General features: G+C 36.5%; 1 protein-coding gene across 1 annotated transcript in view; it reads right to left on the reverse strand.

Moving 5' to 3' along the window:
* Positions 1–17,271, reverse strand: part of LOC124171834 (ubiquitin carboxyl-terminal hydrolase 15-like) — a 68,576-nt gene that overhangs the window by 11,577 nt on the left and 39,728 nt on the right. The window contains exons 10-14 of the mRNA XM_046551188.1: positions 13,101–13,283; positions 12,752–12,969; positions 9,285–9,520; positions 6,973–7,110; positions 6,654–6,840 (exon numbers count right to left, since the gene is read on the reverse strand). Coding sequence (XP_046407144.1) covers positions 6,654–6,840; positions 6,973–7,110; positions 9,285–9,520; positions 12,752–12,969; positions 13,101–13,283 — 962 coding nt within the window. The remainder of the gene's footprint in view (positions 1–6,653; positions 6,841–6,972; positions 7,111–9,284; positions 9,521–12,751; positions 12,970–13,100; positions 13,284–17,271) is intronic.

Consider the following 17,271-nt stretch of genomic DNA (forward strand, 5'->3'; position numbering starts at 1 on the left):
AATGAACAACCATCGCCTCTCCACCAAGTCCCTCCCATTCGTTGAACCAGTACTCCAACACAAAATAGTTCCTTCGAGCAGTGCTTTTCCCTTTCCTAAAGCGAAATACTAGCACACCTGGGTGGAAACAGCGTTTAAACCGCCAGGGCTGAACGTCGCTAATTGCTAGCCACCAGCCAATTCCTCCCCAATTCCCCCTCACCTCCACCTACCCCTTCAACCTCCCCCCCCCCTAAACTCCACAGAAGACATCAGCAATCCTGTCTCACTCATTGAGAATGGTGGGTAACCCCATAGAAACGTCTGAAAAACATTTTGTGAGTGTCCCTTTTTTAGTGCTTCTATGTTATTTATTTAATTAATCTAAGTATATTTATATTCATAAAAAAGTCGTAAATCGTGTTTGTTACACTATTTATAACTCGAGAACGGCTACATATATTTGAACGATTTTCTAGATGAATGGAAGTTTTTGGATTCGTATCAACCTCGAATAGCAGAATTAACATTTCAAAATAATATCAGTTCATGGAAGAAATTAATATGGGTGCTAGGGGACATTTTTAGGAGTTGGCAACACTTCAACAGCTCAATTTCAAGGCGGTCATTCTACTTACTAAACGATCTGTTTTGTTTTTACCAATTTAATGACTGAGCCTCATAAAAATTGTTGACTATCGGTAAAGGCCGTGTTCATGTCGACGAATCGAGCGGATTTATTTCATATCCTCGGCATTTTTGCAATTTCGTTTCATCGAAAGATGAACTCCTCAACAAAGTGCTCTCGAACATGACTGATGAGCAAAATAATCACAAATTTTAGAGCGAGCGAGCAATTTTGGCGGCTCAGGACGAAGATGTGGATTACTTCTTCGAAACTTCGAAATTTGCAAATAATTGGTAATTTGCATTTACTCGAATATATTGACTGTGTTACTAAAATAGATGAAGTCACCAACTATCCATCTGCATTTTTAAACTTCTTAGATGTGACTACTGGCTTACCACCGCACAATATACAGCTGAAGGTTGACTCGGTGGTCATGAACCTTTGAAACCTAAAATATGCAATGGAACATGTTAGGTGATAAAAAACCGATAATCAATGTGATTCACGCGGTTATATTAAAAGGTAAATTCAAAGATGAGGATATTCTCATTCCAAGGATTCCCATGATCCCATCTGATATGCCCTATGAGTTCAAATAAATTCAAATTTCGGCTTCGTGTTTCATTCGCGATGATGATTAGCTAATTACTATGTCAACCGTTGAGTGTTTGTAGTCTGAATTTAGGAAATCCATGTTTTTCTCATGAACAATTATGTGTGTCATGTTCAGTGTTGGTAAACTATCCGCTTCATTTGTTCGTGCGTGTAATAACAAAGCAAAAAATGTTGTATATCAGAAGGTGCTAGAGCAGAATAAACCCAAATGTGTAGTGTACACTCGGGCTCGTTTACATACGGGGCACGTTTACGGAGTGCACTTTTACCAAACCGAGTTATAAATGGCTCACCACGATTTGGGCTTTATTAACTGCTTTATAAAACCACAATGTCTAAATTTTGATAAGTTAAAACATAAAAATTAGAAAATTCACAGAAAGAAATTGGTCATGTGCGCCAAATATGGCAATCGATTGGACGCCGTCCTCAGGTGTGCGAGAATTTCGTTCGTTCTATGAGCTCGAGACTGGAGGCGGTTATAGAAAATAATGGCGGTATTACTCGCTATTAATTAGATAAAACCAACGCTTACGCCTTCCGAAGAATAATTTGCAAGCTTTGCCATTTTTGCATCATGTTTTGATTTTTTTACTTTTATTGGTCGATAAAAGATGTTACGAAAATTTACAATTATTTTTTATACGTATGTACTGAAAAAAAACACGGCAATCAAATTAACAATTTTAAAGTTATCCATAAGTTTTGGGTTCGCAAGTAATTATTTTTGATTTTTTATTTAATTATTATTTTCACTTTAAGTCATTTTTATTTGATCATTCGGGGAGAGATGATTGATATCCACAAATTTAACTTACCTGGGATTCATTTTTTAATTTGTCATGGTAATAGAATTTACTTAATTCCTTTAGTTTTCATTTTTCAATATTTAAAGGTTTATCTGTTAAACGATTCTAAGTTAAGTTAGAAAACCTTGAAATTATTTAAGAGTTGTAGTGGGTTATTGAGCTCTACTACCCTCCAGCGCTATGTGCCTGCTACGGTAAGTGTATAGCATGAGTGGGTAATTTCACGGAGACAGATTTTCGTTTTGACAGTGCATAGGTAATTCTCTCCGAGGGCTTTTTTCAAAAATCTGGTGGTGGTGGACATTTTTCTGTTGAATGTCGTTCCCATCCTGTGTGGTGTGTGGGTAACACTGCAAGTACAAAATATCTGTCCGTCGCATGTGACGTTCAGACCCTTGGCGCCTTTCGTTAAGAACAAGAGAAAGCCGATGCCAGTTTTCTCTACTCCCTATCTTTTTTAACGTGCTCTGAACGCGCAAGTGAAGTTATTTGTCATTCACCATAACACAGTACTTGAAAGAGGATTCAAATATTGGCGAATTCCTTATTTCCGCCATCTTTAATAATGATATATATATGCAGGGGTGCCGACTCATAAAAAAATACTGGGGAAGCCCATACCGGGGGTCTTGCCCAGGGAATTTTTATAAATAGTGCGTTTAAAAGTTTAATTTCGAAGCTCTATTTTGAATCCCTAGACTAAGGTTTGTGGTGATGAGCACTGTGCTTTATCACCCGTCTCAAGAGACGTGTGATAAAGCATGGTGCTCATTGCAGAAAATCATAATAATCAACAGCTTTCTAACCTAATTAATGCAATAATCAACCGCTATGTATGACCCTTCATCGCCAATCTAAAATCACTAAGTTAATACCAACGCTGGGTTTGAATGCGCCCCTTACCGTCGGGTTACGGTTACCCCTTTTGCAAATCCCTAATTTTCAAAATGAGTACTAGCAATCCCTTGCCTTGCCCAATTCTTAACTTGTATATTACCATTTACCATTAAAAAAAGTATTTATCGATTACAGCGAATTTAAATTATTTGAAACCCATTATTAAATACAAAAGGAGTTACCAAGGAAAAAAAAAGTGGAAATCTTAATTCCGAGCAGGAGAATTGATCCTACAACCTTTACTATGATGACGTCGCATTAACTCCACTACGCCACCACGGCTTCTAACGATGAGATTTTTGTGATACATAATATCATACCAGCAGTGAAAACCGGAGCAAGGACATAGAGTATGCACACGAAATTAATCATTAAATCCATCAAAGATCGAAACAAAACGATAAATTTAGCAAGTAACTTCTCCCTCTTTGTTCATATATCTTCACATGGAAGCAAAATATTTGCAGTGCGTGAGCAAGGAAAACAAATGGAGTAAGGGAAACTAAATTTTCTTGAGAAGCAGAAGTGGCACCACAAACTTTGTCCTAAAACTTTTGAAAGTGACTGTACATGCTAAATTTCACCACTATAAAAGATTCATGGCTGCATAGAGCCACTCGTAAAATGCAGCCAGAATTCAAGATATGTGATAACCTTTATGGTTCAGAAGCCAAACAAAAGCATATAGTGTAGCCAATGAATACAGTTACAGGTAAGTAACAAAAACCATTCTGGGAAATGCTATTATAGGACAAGTTGTCACACAATATCCTAAGATGTAGTACTGCTTTTAATAGATTTTAACCCAATAAACAGATAATGCATATATCCCGCCTGGAGTTCCTAACATATCACCACTTATTTGATTAAGTTAAAGGCTCAAAGTTAATTATCTTGTTATGATACAGTGTTATTATTTAAAATATTCAATTGTTTAAGATGGATATAAGTGGAATGCTTACTGTTAACCATAGTCTCTCTTCTCGCTTAACTTCCCTCCAAGTGATAAGTCTCCACAAACATTCCCAATCATAGGGACCTGGCAGACCTCGCTGCCTAAATCAAGCTGTCCATTTAGGCATACATCCTAATCCATGTTTAACTTCCTGAGACTCATTTGATTTTGCTCCACGATACCTGGCAAGAGACTGCAGTTAGGGTTTCCCCATACCCATTCCTACATTTGCTTTTACCTGGTGCCATCACATGGACTGCCTTTCCTCCAGCTTCTAGCCTTCAGCCTACCTAGCATGAATGGCCCCACTAGGAGTAATTGAGATTAACCCATGCCAGCACAGCTCCAGGGGTCCAAAGAATGTGCAAATCATCCCAACATGACAGCAGTGTGGCCCAAAGGAGAGATCTACATACTATAAGAAACTATGTATTAGGTCCAATTACATCATTTTCTAGAAGGAAACCTTCAAGATGTATTAAATCTTGGATATGATGATATATGATATTCATGATATTTTCTCCTCTGGCACATTGACTTTCAAAGAATATTCCAATAATATGCCATTTTTTTCTAAATTCTTACACCCTTGATAGAGTAGCAGAAATTTTTAAAGGAAACAAGGCTAAGACAGCAAAGAAAGAATTCTTGGAGCATAACATAACACCTTAAGGAGAGTACAATAAGAATGGAAGAAATTGAGAAGACTACTCAAATTTGAGAGGCTGTAACTGAATACTAATAAATCTAGGTAAAAAATATTTGAGCTTTCATACCTCGATGAAGGAATGATATGACCTATGTTTTGTCTAAATCCTACTTGGTGGATGGCCAAACCTCATAATTTTGAAGAAAGATTTCGTGCTTTCCCGGCGAATGGACTTGGTAAAGAGTTCTCGGGATCGCCACCGGGTCAGGAACTCCATATCTGCCAACGTTTCGATGTCCGACTCGGTCATCGAAACGTTGGCAGATATGGAGTTCCTGACCCGGTGGCGATCCCGAGAACTCTTTACCAAGCTCATAATTTTGGTTGAATTGATATGGAATGACCGTGTGTTACATTATGAAAGTACCGTATAAGCACGTGTGAGAGCCGCACACGTGTAAGACACCACCCCTATTTTGAGCATCGCAGCTAAAGAAAAAAAATTTTGCAGCATTTTTTTTAATTTTATCGCGCAGTGCTGCAGATGTATGTCTGGACTTACAACAGTTCATGAAATTTCCACTTTCAATACTAAAAATTTACACGGCATTTTTCAGCTAAATTTACACGAATTTATGGAGCTCAAGAGTTTTCACTTGTAGCATAACCTTATGATATACCAGAATTGCCATGAGAAAAAATTCCCCTGGACCGGGAATTGAACCACGGACCTTTGGCTTTCCGGGCCACTGCGCAGACCACTACGCTATCCAGGTTCTTTAATTCTCATGGCAATTATACCGAGACTCCTGGTACTAGGTGTTAGGCCCTCGCGGTCCATCAAGGATGGCAACGCGAGGGAGAAAGGACTTCCAAGAAGCCACAACCGGTTGAGAGCCTCAAACCTGCGCTTAAGCCACGCAAAGCGGTATGTGTAATATTTCAAACCCTGCCGCGTGAACGGCGGTGAAATATAGCAGAAGAGTTATTACACATACCGCTTTGCGCGGCTGAAAACCAAGGCTACTCAGTTCCCCTTGGACTTGCAATGGGTGAAGGGGACGAGGCAAGATAAAAAGTTCATTTAAGAGACACACCCCCATTTTCAGCTGCATTTTCTGGATAAAAAGGTGCGCCTCATACACGTGTACGGTAAACTGTATGTAGATATGTGGACCTCAGAAGTCAAGGAGTCAAAGAGCAAAGAAGTTTTTGGGACAAATGAAGTTAAAGCTTCAAGCCATGAACTACTTAGTTAGGCAGTGTGCTCAATGGCAGCACCTTTTGTCCGGCATATGCACTTGGATCTGTTGTCTACTAAATTGCATGGTATTTTCACTTCATATTTCTGTATTTAACTTCATTTGACAAAAAATGTCACTTTGACCCCTTGGCTCTTTAGGTGTGTTTACACTGTGTAACTTGTTACATAAAACAAGTAATGTATAACATGTTTTACGGAAAATGCATGCATACATTGTTCTTACATGCATGCAGTGTTGTGAAAAGTTACAAATCCATGTAACATGCAATGCATGTTGCATGTTACACGGATTTGTAACTTTTCCGTAAAACATGTTATATATTACTTGTTTTATATAACAAGTTACACAGTGTAAACACACCTTTAGAGCCCACTTCAGTAAATATTTGTTACCCTGGAAACTCTCTCTCCATGAAAGCAATTTAAAAAAAATTCATTTTTAGTGTTTTATAAACATATTTTTAGATATTCATGCAGAAGCTTCTGGAAAAAATGAAATTTAAAATAGAATGCAACCCAATCTGAGGATCAAAACAAAGAAAACCAACCAGGCTGGAAACAAAAAATTCTGACTCTTACACCCCTAAAACAGGGCGTATACCTCATTGTACACTGAAAGAAAATGTCCATTAAGAACAGCTGACTATTCACAATATTTAAATAATGAGTGAACTAGTAAGAAAATTGCACTTAACATAACCAAATTCCATAAGGCATACAGTAACAAATTACAAGCTATGACATCACAGAAAATTTTGTTATATCTGCAGTTCCACTGCATAAAATAGGAGTAGGTTTAGAGCAAGAAACCATTGAAAAAATTCTCTGGAATAAAGAAGCACAAGCTTTCTAACCAAGCATCATCAGCTCCCAGCTTCTCTATAGTTGTATACAGCTCCAGGCATTCCTTTAACTGCAACCTTCCGTATCGATGATGTCTTATTGGCTCATTTTCAATTTCAATAGCAGCAGTATCCTTAAAATATGAAGTTCTATTCTTTGCACTCCATCTTATGGCTATGTACTGATCACCTTGGAAATCTGAAATTAAATATGTGATCAAAAGGAATACCATTCTAAATGCAAATTTCAATGCAAAATGCAAAATTCAATCACCTCAATGTAAGAATTAATATAGAAAACATAGAAAAATGCTATTCATAAAATACATACTTGAGAAATCCAATGGTTTTCCATTAGGTTCCAATTCTGTTGTTCTCTGAGACCCATTACTAAGAAGATGAATACTGAAAAGTTGGCACTGCTTCACTTGATCACAATCATCCCCTTCATCATAGGAATAGTATAACCCTGTAAACCATAGAAGCATGACATAAAATTTGGGGGGTTGAATATCTTCCACCAAATTGGTAAGAATCAATATGAGATTCATTCCACATTAAGCCAATGAATAATTAACAGTAACAGTCTCGGATTTTTCTGCATGGGTGCGTATTGGGCCAGGCCAAAAAATCAAATTTTCAAGTTTTAGCAGCACTAAAAGATTAGTCTTCCCATGCTGAAGAATGGAAAAATAATGGAAAAATCTTGCGATAGACATTCAGTTCACAGAAAGAGCCTGAAGTTGAGAAAAAAATGAAAAAAAAAAACAGAAAATTTTAGTTACACTCAAAATACACAGGAGGCATTTTGATACTTTGAAACAGTATTTAGTAACTTTTACAAACTGCCTGATTAGAGTAAAATCCAATACTGTATGTACATGTAGTATGTAGCTAGATGAGTGTGTGTTTCGAGTTCACGCTATAGATTGAGATCGTGTTGGTGATCCGTAAGATCCGTACATTGAGATCCGGGGATCCGTAAGGCTAACCTGGAAAGCAGAATATCTGCTAAGACATAACAGTGTATATCAGTGGCGTAGCCAGGAATTTCGTTCAGGGGCGTCCACAACCAAGGGGGAAAATTTTTTGAAAAATAGGGTACTAAGTAATGGGTTTTAAACTAATTTGAACTCTTTTCACAATCGAAAAACTTCATTTGTTAAAAAAAAAATATTTTGTAAATTCATGATTTCTCAATATTTTGTTTCCTTTTATGAGGGAAAATAATTGTGCTTTTATATTTTGGGGGGGGGGGTCCGGACCCCCCTGGCTACGGCACTGGTGTATCTATCTCAGTTAAAAGAATGTTTCATATTCATTTTGTTTTTCTCAATCTGCATTGAATGATGCAACTCTTGAGAGCTAATAAAACTCACTACTCAAATTGATTTTTTCCACCGACCCTAGCGTATATTCACCTCATACCAAATAACATTACGCAACTTGAATCTTAAAAATACCTATCAGTCTCCATTCAATAGTTGTACACCATGTACATGGTTATTAGTTTATTTTATTGCTAAGACTTGGCTGAAGTTTTTGTATCAATCACATTGAGGTACTGGCATTTCCTTTCATTGATAGATTTTCATGCTTAAAAAATTATTTATAAACCTCTCTGATTCTTTTCTATCTTGTAATAAGCCAAGACTTTTCATGTATCACCAAGGCATATCTCTCTCCCTATTACACAAACGAAATAGAGTAGCAGCCCATTAATGGGTCTATAAAAATATTTAAGCATTTAAATTATTCTCTCGTGTGGCACTAACCCTTTAGAAATATGTTATGTAGGCTTACAAAAATACAAGTTGGTGAAGGCCACAACGAAAATGTCCAGCAACAAAATGCATTTGGTGAAATCCATGTGAGAGCTAAACTGATGGCTTCGGTTAAAAATCAGCTATTAGATCTGACTTTATTTTCGCCGTAACTCAGGGCATTATGGTTCAATAAGATAGAAATTATTGACGTACAAAGTTGAGATGCAACTAAAAACAAATATCAACTCAAATATGTTCATGAGCATTCCAGAATAAAACATATTATGTAGTTTTATTTTAAGATGTGATAAATCTTGTTTTAGTTTGAAGTTCATGTCTTAAAGGTAGGGGCAGAGGCATTCCTTCATATAAGCAATGTGCAACACCATAGGAAAGTTTAGCATATATTTGCCATTTTTTCTACTTCCTATTTCATTGGAGAACAAAATTCAATTCCAGTATTGTATTCTTTGCAGCAGATTAGTCCGTTAAAAAGTTTACTGTTTGTTTTGAACTTATCCATTAGAGTAATTGTTACATTGTAATTTTATCAATAGCCTACTCCCACAAAGGTAAAGTGTATATCCATGGATAAGAGAAGACTATGGTTTCTCTACCAAAAAAATTCAAACCTAAATTAAGAGGATAGAAACTAAATCATGTGGATTTTCAAGCTTCAATATAGCAGAAAAAATAATCTTACTTTTCCATCAAATACAAACAGAATTAACCAGCACAAAAAATATGAATAATAATAGACAATGAACATTCAGTAAGATAACTTTGAATGAATAAAAATAAATATAATATCAGATTCTAAAAATTTGAACATAATTGAAAATAGGCACGTCCAATAAAATTATTAAATGGCCATTACCCGTATTAATTTCATCTTCATTTAAATCACTGCAGAGCTTTGGAACAGTGACAAAGCGTTGCATTCGGTTTAAAATTGCTTTGTACAGGTACTCATACGAACACTTTTTATTCGGTATCCAGATCACCAAAGGGATTCCAAATAATTTATTTGGTCCACTAACATTATCACTTTGCCACAAGCACACTGCAACAGCTTTTCCATCATTCTGAGTGTAAGAAACAGGCAGCTCATAACTGGAAAAAAAAGTTTAAAACTGTGTCAAAATGATTAATGAAAAATAAATTTAAACTCAACTCACTGTTAATCATTTAAAAAAATCATAACAATATGATTGTGATGACCAACAGGAAAAAACCCATTTCCATGCGATTAATGCTTTCACGTTTCACAGTGTGAAAATAACATACAGTACACTCCCGATTACCCTAATTATGGGCTAATGATAGGGAGAAGGGGCACGAATACATAATCGGAAAACACGGATAATCCAAACTTTCACTTCAATTTCATGTAATTTTCATAATTCATGTGAATCAAACAATTATTATTTATGCATACTCTCTGTTATTTTAGGTTGCTTTACAGAATCATTCACAGCTACCTTTTCCCAACCATGATCTTTTTAGCGCCAATAACGTGATTGTACTTGTATTCCCTCTGCTCCATGTAATACCTGGTTTCCGAAAACCTCACACCCATGTCTGAAAGATCACAGATTCAGAATATTAGTTTGAACGAATGCTTAAAAACCGATACGCGACATCGGAAACTACACTGTCAGGCACCACGCCGCGTGATTGCACCTCGCACAAGTTGCTCGGTATGCAACTGCTGCGTCATGTGCTTCCGTGACCCCTGAACGTGATCGCGCACTGTGATGTATAGATAACATGAACACAGAACCCCTGTGAAGACATTGGGCGAGCAATCACGCCACCGTGCAGCAGAAGTTATAGGATATCAGGACTTACGGCGCATTGCCTACACAGGCAAGTGCCTCGCCATGACTCATGCCATTTACACTTCCACTTTCCCCGCTGCCTTCACTCCTACTATTCCCTTCCTCTCCAGTCTCACCTTGTCTAGTCACGGCATAACCATGCCCGAGTGCAACAAAATTTCCGGCTCTCATGGGGATATTCAACAACATACGAGGCCACAGCAATAATTGTGCATTTACGATATGGAATATACAATTATGAATCGTAAATAGCATCTCTCTTAATTTAACATAGGCTAACTATTGAAGAATCTTCTAAAATTAATGAAGAGTTTCTTTTTTCCTGCCACTGATTGTCGTCGGCAATGCTAGAGCAGACTTCCAAGAAAACTTAAAACTTTTCTTGTCAGCAAGGAAAAAAATAATTCCATTTGACAAAGGGGATTCTAATAGAAATAATAAGCCCAGTGTAGCCATGAATTAAAATACTAATATTCTGGTACTTTTGCGTCCGATTGTAGTTTTTTTGTAAATAGAACGAAAACACTGAAGTAGTGTGAACTCATGCACGGATAATCTGCAACATGGGTAAACTGCAGCCGGATAACCAGGAGTCTACTGCATCTAGATACACCAATTGCATTTCTAGCATTTGAATGGAATGAGAAATAGAATGACTTCAGTTCAAACATTAATTTCTTCATTTTCTACGAAGTACAGTCACAACACCTAAGATCCTGGGGCAACATTATTGGGCAAATTTGCGGGTTCATGGGTTTGCGTATCATCAAAATGATGATAAATTAAAAATTACCAGAATGATCTTGAAGAGAGGTACTAATTCACCAAGAATGTAATGCAACATTCCCACATAGCACAAAATATCTTCTAGATGTCTAGAAAATATCTTCAATATCTTGCATATTTTATATATCTACTAGATGTCTAGAATATGTCTTTTTTGAGCATAGACTCTTATTGTATATGTCCAGTGAAATTAGCCAAAAAACACCTGAATCTTGAAAAAAAGTGTAACTGCTATGCTTTTTGGTGGATGGATAGATAGATAAAGACATTGTGTACACAAAGAAAGCAAAGGCAACTCTTCTGGCAAATGTTCATAAAAGAGATTTAAAGTTATGATAGCTCGTTTTTTAATTATCTACTAGATGTATAGAGTATGTCTATTCTATGAAAGTATGGCTACCGCTCAGCCTTCAAAAATATCAGAATTTTAGATGCTGAAAGTAATTTAACAAAACGATTGTTTAAAGAAATTATGCATCATAGAATAAAATAGAATAAAAAAGTAATTTTATTTTATTTCATTCTATGATGCGAGGATATCACCTGATGATAGCATTAGATGCTGAAACCCAGGTCGTGCTATTTAAAATAAAGTGTGGAATAAAACAAAGTAATTTTATTTATTCTATGATGCAGCAATTCCACAAAGTAACGCCTGAGACCGTGTCTTACATTAGAAATTATGCATATTTCAAAAAACAAAAATATTTTTAATGAAAGAACAGACATCGATAATTTAAACAAAATTTATTATTATTTAATTAATCAAAATTGATAGGTAACTATGAACTGTCTCAGTTTAGTTACCATCAATAAACAAATCCAATTCAATGGAATAAAAGGTATGTCAAAATTCTAGTCTCTGCTTTTAATAATTAATTTACAACTAATTTTTTACTATCATCACAAATATTGCCATAACCTTTTACGTATCAGAGTTATGTACTCCTTCATATAAATATCATTCGTTCATAGCCCTGATGAAGGTGTTTAAATATGTTGGCAAAAACTTGCATTATACATATATGCTTCAAGACCTATATTGCAAGACAATGAATCAACATTCATCGATAATTTTGCAGACTCCTTTGAGAAATATAAAAGGAAATTGTAAGCTGCTTCGGAAACTTCAAATTTTGAATTGGAGGAGGAAGACCCCATAGTAAGGAAGTGAAAAGCCAGAGAGGTTCCAATATTTAGGAAGAATACTCAGAAGGCACCCTACCATCACCTCCTGCTCCACCAGCAGGCTGTCAGATGAAAATAAACTCTAGTTATACTGAAAAACATTACATTTTAGTCATTTATCCTGAATTTTCCCAATGGATCCAATGTGAAAATAAATGTCTTGAAAATATCTTCTCAAAGACATCTTGTATACATTAGAGAAGCAGACATTCAGATATCTACAAAATATCTAGGAGATATTACAAGATATTTTGGCATTAGCTGAAGACGTTCTAGATATATTGTAGTCATCTAGAAGATATTTTTTGCTACGTGGGAAAAGCTCCAGCATGGTAGAATTAACGAAAGGTCAAATTATGTTCCAATTGTTTCTATAGCATTTCTAATGCTGCCCAAACAATTAATTCTAATTCAGAATCGAAGACAATTGTTGACATCAAAAATTTACTTTCACTCATAAGTATTAGAGAAATTGTTGGCGAACAAAACTTTTTTCCATTCGTTAAAAATATAGAGGGAAAATACTCACATATAAATATCTTCGTCATCTATTGTCACTATGAGGTCATTGAGAGATAATATTCTATGAAAATGATGCCTCACAACTTGAGTCACAAACATTTTTTCCTTTGGTATTCCAGTCCATTCATGAAGGGCATAACAGATATCCTTCACTAGCCCCCTCTTTGGTACAGATAATTTATATCTTACTGGTTTCCTTAGAGGATCATCAGGAATAAGAATAACCTAATGTAAAAGTAAATTTCACTTATCAAAATTTTTTAAGAAGATTTAAACTAGACACTAAATTCACTTTGGATTTCCCACATCAAAACCCAACAATTTTAAAATAAATTCATCAGCAACATGAATCATACCTCCATAATTTTTTCCCTTTTTTGAGGAAGAGGTAAAGATAAGTAACAAAAAGGGTCAAACGTTACAGATATTTTGTCACAATCTGGACAAACAACGGTAGATTTTAACAGGCCATGGAAAAAATCTACTATTATGGAGTCGTTTCTCTTGAGGTAGTTTTCCCAGGATATTTTGGCCAATTCCTGAAAGAGAGAAAATTCCCAAAATAACACTTTTATTCTCATCCATTCTAACCAGTAAATTAAGAGATAAGTAACAAACTTGATATTAAAAACTTACAATTTTACAAAATAATGGATCAAATAATCATGCATGGGTCTCATTCATGAAGGTGGACCTTTCTCACAGCTAATTTTGCACATGGTGCTAAAATATGGTACTACCTTTGAAGCTAACAAAAAGGTGCTGATGATACCTTTACACTTTAACAACACTTATCATTTGTTGAATATTCCATAATCACAATTTTACCACAAAGCAGAGATTGAGTTCACAGTTGAAACCTGTACTACGGAAGGCATTCATTACACATTTCACCATCTCATCACATAAATCCCCAAATGATGGAAAACTGAGAAATTAAAAATTACTCTGGAGCAGTAGAACATTTAAAATAAATTCGATATGATTGGAGTGCTAAGCCTTGCATTTCGGCATTTGTATTACAGTAGATGCCAGTTAATTGGGACATATCGGGACAGGCTTACTTTGCCCCGACTAAACGGCTGACCCAATTAGGCGATGTATCCCATATATGGGCAAAAACAAACATTGAAATTATAGAAAGAAGACTAAATAACTTGTATAACACAAACAACATTTATTAAACTATTAATATACTTAATAAATGAGCAAGAATAGTAAAAGTATAAAAATTTTTCTAGAATTCTGTTAATCTTAGTTGAAAATATTTTTTACACCCTCAGGCGATGCTGGATGAATGCCTTTTACTAAGTCCTATTTAAGAAAAATTCGCATGTAATTATTTAAGAATATTGATTCTTAATTATTTCATAAACTTACAAACATGCGAGTACATACAGTTCAAATTGTATCTCCTCATCAGAGGAGTTTTTCGAATTAATTTGCACAAAATCTAATGAATTCGGACAAAGTTGGCACAGACATCCAATGATGACATTGGGCTACCTTCATTGCCTTCTTGCATAAAGAAGAGTCGTAACCCCTAAATGAGTGTCCTTTTATCCTGAGATGTCACTCGGCTACACTCGGGTGCGATTTCATCTCCATCACTATCCTCACCTACAGCTTCACCTTGTTACCTGTATAATATGATTTCAACAAAATCATCTTCACAGTTTTCATTGGTGCCATAGCAGTCTAAATTGCAGTCGATATTATCGAACTCTTCATTGGTTTTTACTTGTTGCAGTTTCGAGTTAAATTCTCTTTCAGGTCCTGCTGGAATGTTGAAAACTGCATAGGAAAGTTTGAAACCACAATGAAAAATAAACAATTTGAATTGTTTGCCGGAGATATTTTGCCAGCTTTCAGCCTGCAGAAGGTTCACCTTTGAATGTACTTCGTTGGTGGTGGATAACAAGGTACTCTTCTATAGATTCTACAATAAAATCTACTTATTTTCCAAAGCAAAGTGTTTTCAAATTTTTAGTGATCCCAATATCCATTGCTTGCACCAAGGATACTGTGTTTGGGGGCAGAATTCTCGCTAAATATTTTTTAATCACTTGAGCAATTAGGATGCATCATACAATTATCAAGTACAATAAGAACCTTTCTTGATTTTTGTGCCAATTTTTTTTCCTAACTGGTCAACTATTGCATAAGAGGCTCGCAGTCACCCATGCATTGCTATTGGCATGGTACTCCACTGGTTAACTGCTTATTCTTAATCCTTTCAAGCATTGAGGCTCAGCACTTTTCCAATCACCAGAAGAGTTTTTATCAGTTCCCGAAACATTTAAACAACAACAAAACAGTAATGCGATGCATCGCTTTGCTGAAACCCTTTATTCCTACATAACTTAAACAAAGATACCCATTTGGTGCTGCTCGGTAATACATCTCGGTAGTCCCGTTTCATTGGTGTTGTAAATTTCATCAGCACAAACATACTCGAGTAACCTGGGCTGTTAGTTCAATAGGGAGGTTTCCTTCATCAAAGAAAAAGAAAGGCATTGATTGCGATTCGTTACCCACCATTAGTGTATTCATAATATACAAATTATTTTGTTTAAGAAATACCGGGTTAGACGAATGGCAATGGTCCATTTTTATCCTCATTTGAAAAGGGCCAGATTGGCGCCCATGCGATGCCACTCCACGTGACGTCACAGGGACCTAGTTTCTATACGAGAAGATAGGAGTTATACGTCTTCTGAGGTTACCATTGCATGCATGAGGCGCAGAGCTCAGGGAAACATGTCTTAACAATCACTTATTAAAACTGGCTAAGGTCGGAAAGTTTTCCTCATTTGATAAGTTATTAATAATCCTTATTTAAGCCAAGCGCTACCAGCCAGCAGGGTACTAGGCTAGCCGCTAGCAGCCTGCGTCGTATCAGCGCTAAGCCTCGCCTCAAGGTCGCCTCGCAGGGTGGGAGGGGGAACCAGAAATACGTCACGCGGAGAGACTTCCCGACATTCATACTTAAGCGTCACGTTTTCGCGCGCTTGAAAATTTTCACTTTTCATTTAATCGCGAAAAATAGATTTATAGTAGGAAAAATAGGGTCACTTAAAAATCTAAAAGCGTGAAATACGTACTCCAGGAGTAATAATCTTTCGATTTAGGCAATAAAAAAATAATAGGAAACCACCCTATTTCCACTCTTTTGCACACACGACATCATACAATAGCGATAGCTCAGTTATATAGTGGCAAGGGGTGAAATGGGACAGACCACAGGAGTCAGTTGAATTTTGTGCAAGATGACACAAACAAAAAGCTTTCAGTAAGCAGCATTGTTCATCTAGACCAGTCTCCTCTGCTCGACATCAGCCAGTAACCCATAGAAATTGGTCCGTACCACCTTGTAAACCCTCACCACAGGTGTCACCACTTCTTTCTCACTATCCCAGTTTAATTCTATCATCTACAGCCCAAATGTTGCCACATGAGTCCTCTCCTCTTAAAAAGAGCACCATGTTGAATGAGGTGTCAGGGATGGGAAATAGAATCTGATCTCTAACCGATAGTATAACTACAAGAGCTTTAAAAATAAGGACAGAATAGGTACCCTTGTGAAAAATAAGACTAAAATGAAGGAAGAGAGTGTAACAAAAAGTATTCTGATACGAAAAAAATTTAATTTCTTCGCAAGTATAGAGCTGACTCATGGCCCAATAAAGCGGCATGCTCTCCCATGTAAGCGGAGAAAACTCGAGGATATTCTTCTATTGGGTTCAGTTCTTCAAGATTTGCCCCAATTAAGCGGCTGCCCCTAGTAACCGGTGGACCTATTAACCGGAATCTACTGTATTTATTAGTCGATAAATCTAACAGTTCCCTAATTCTTATCCAACAGCCTCCGAAGATTTGGTTGCACCATTGATTACAAAGTATGGGTTAGCAACAACATAAAAAGTGGTGTTGAATTTTTATGGTAATTTGAATGAAACCTACCGCATAATTTATATAATTTGGCATTAGAAATTCAAAAAAGTACAGCAGACTCCTGATTATCCGGCTGCGGTTTATCCGGGTTGTGGATTATCTGTGCATGATTTTTACTCTCGCTAAATATTTTTACACGATCTTTATTTTTTTAAATAAATTCGGACGCAAAATCATCAGAATTACTGCATTAATGCTAGGATACACCGGGCTTATTATTTCCATTACAACCCCCTTTGTAAAACGGATGCGATCGTGCCCTAGCTGCATTCACGGGAGCACTGTGTTTCTGTTTTCCAAGCCTCGCAGTGCACGACCACGCTCCGTGATCACAGATACACGTCCTGCTGCAGTTGCAACCCAGGCAACTTGAGCAAGATGCTACTACGTGGCATGGTGACTGACAGTATAGTTTCCGACGTCGAGCAATGGTTTTGAAGCATTTGTGCTAACCACTTTTCTGTATCCGTGATCACGCAGCCACAGATGTGTGGTTTTTGAAACCAGGCCTTAAATGGAGCATTAATAATACGAGTACAACCATGTTATCGCCACTGAATAGATCGCGATCTG

Source organism: Ischnura elegans, chromosome X (genome assembly GCF_921293095.1).
Source record: "Ischnura elegans chromosome X, ioIscEleg1.1, whole genome shotgun sequence".
NCBI lineage: Eukaryota > Metazoa > Arthropoda > Insecta > Odonata > Coenagrionidae > Ischnura > Ischnura elegans.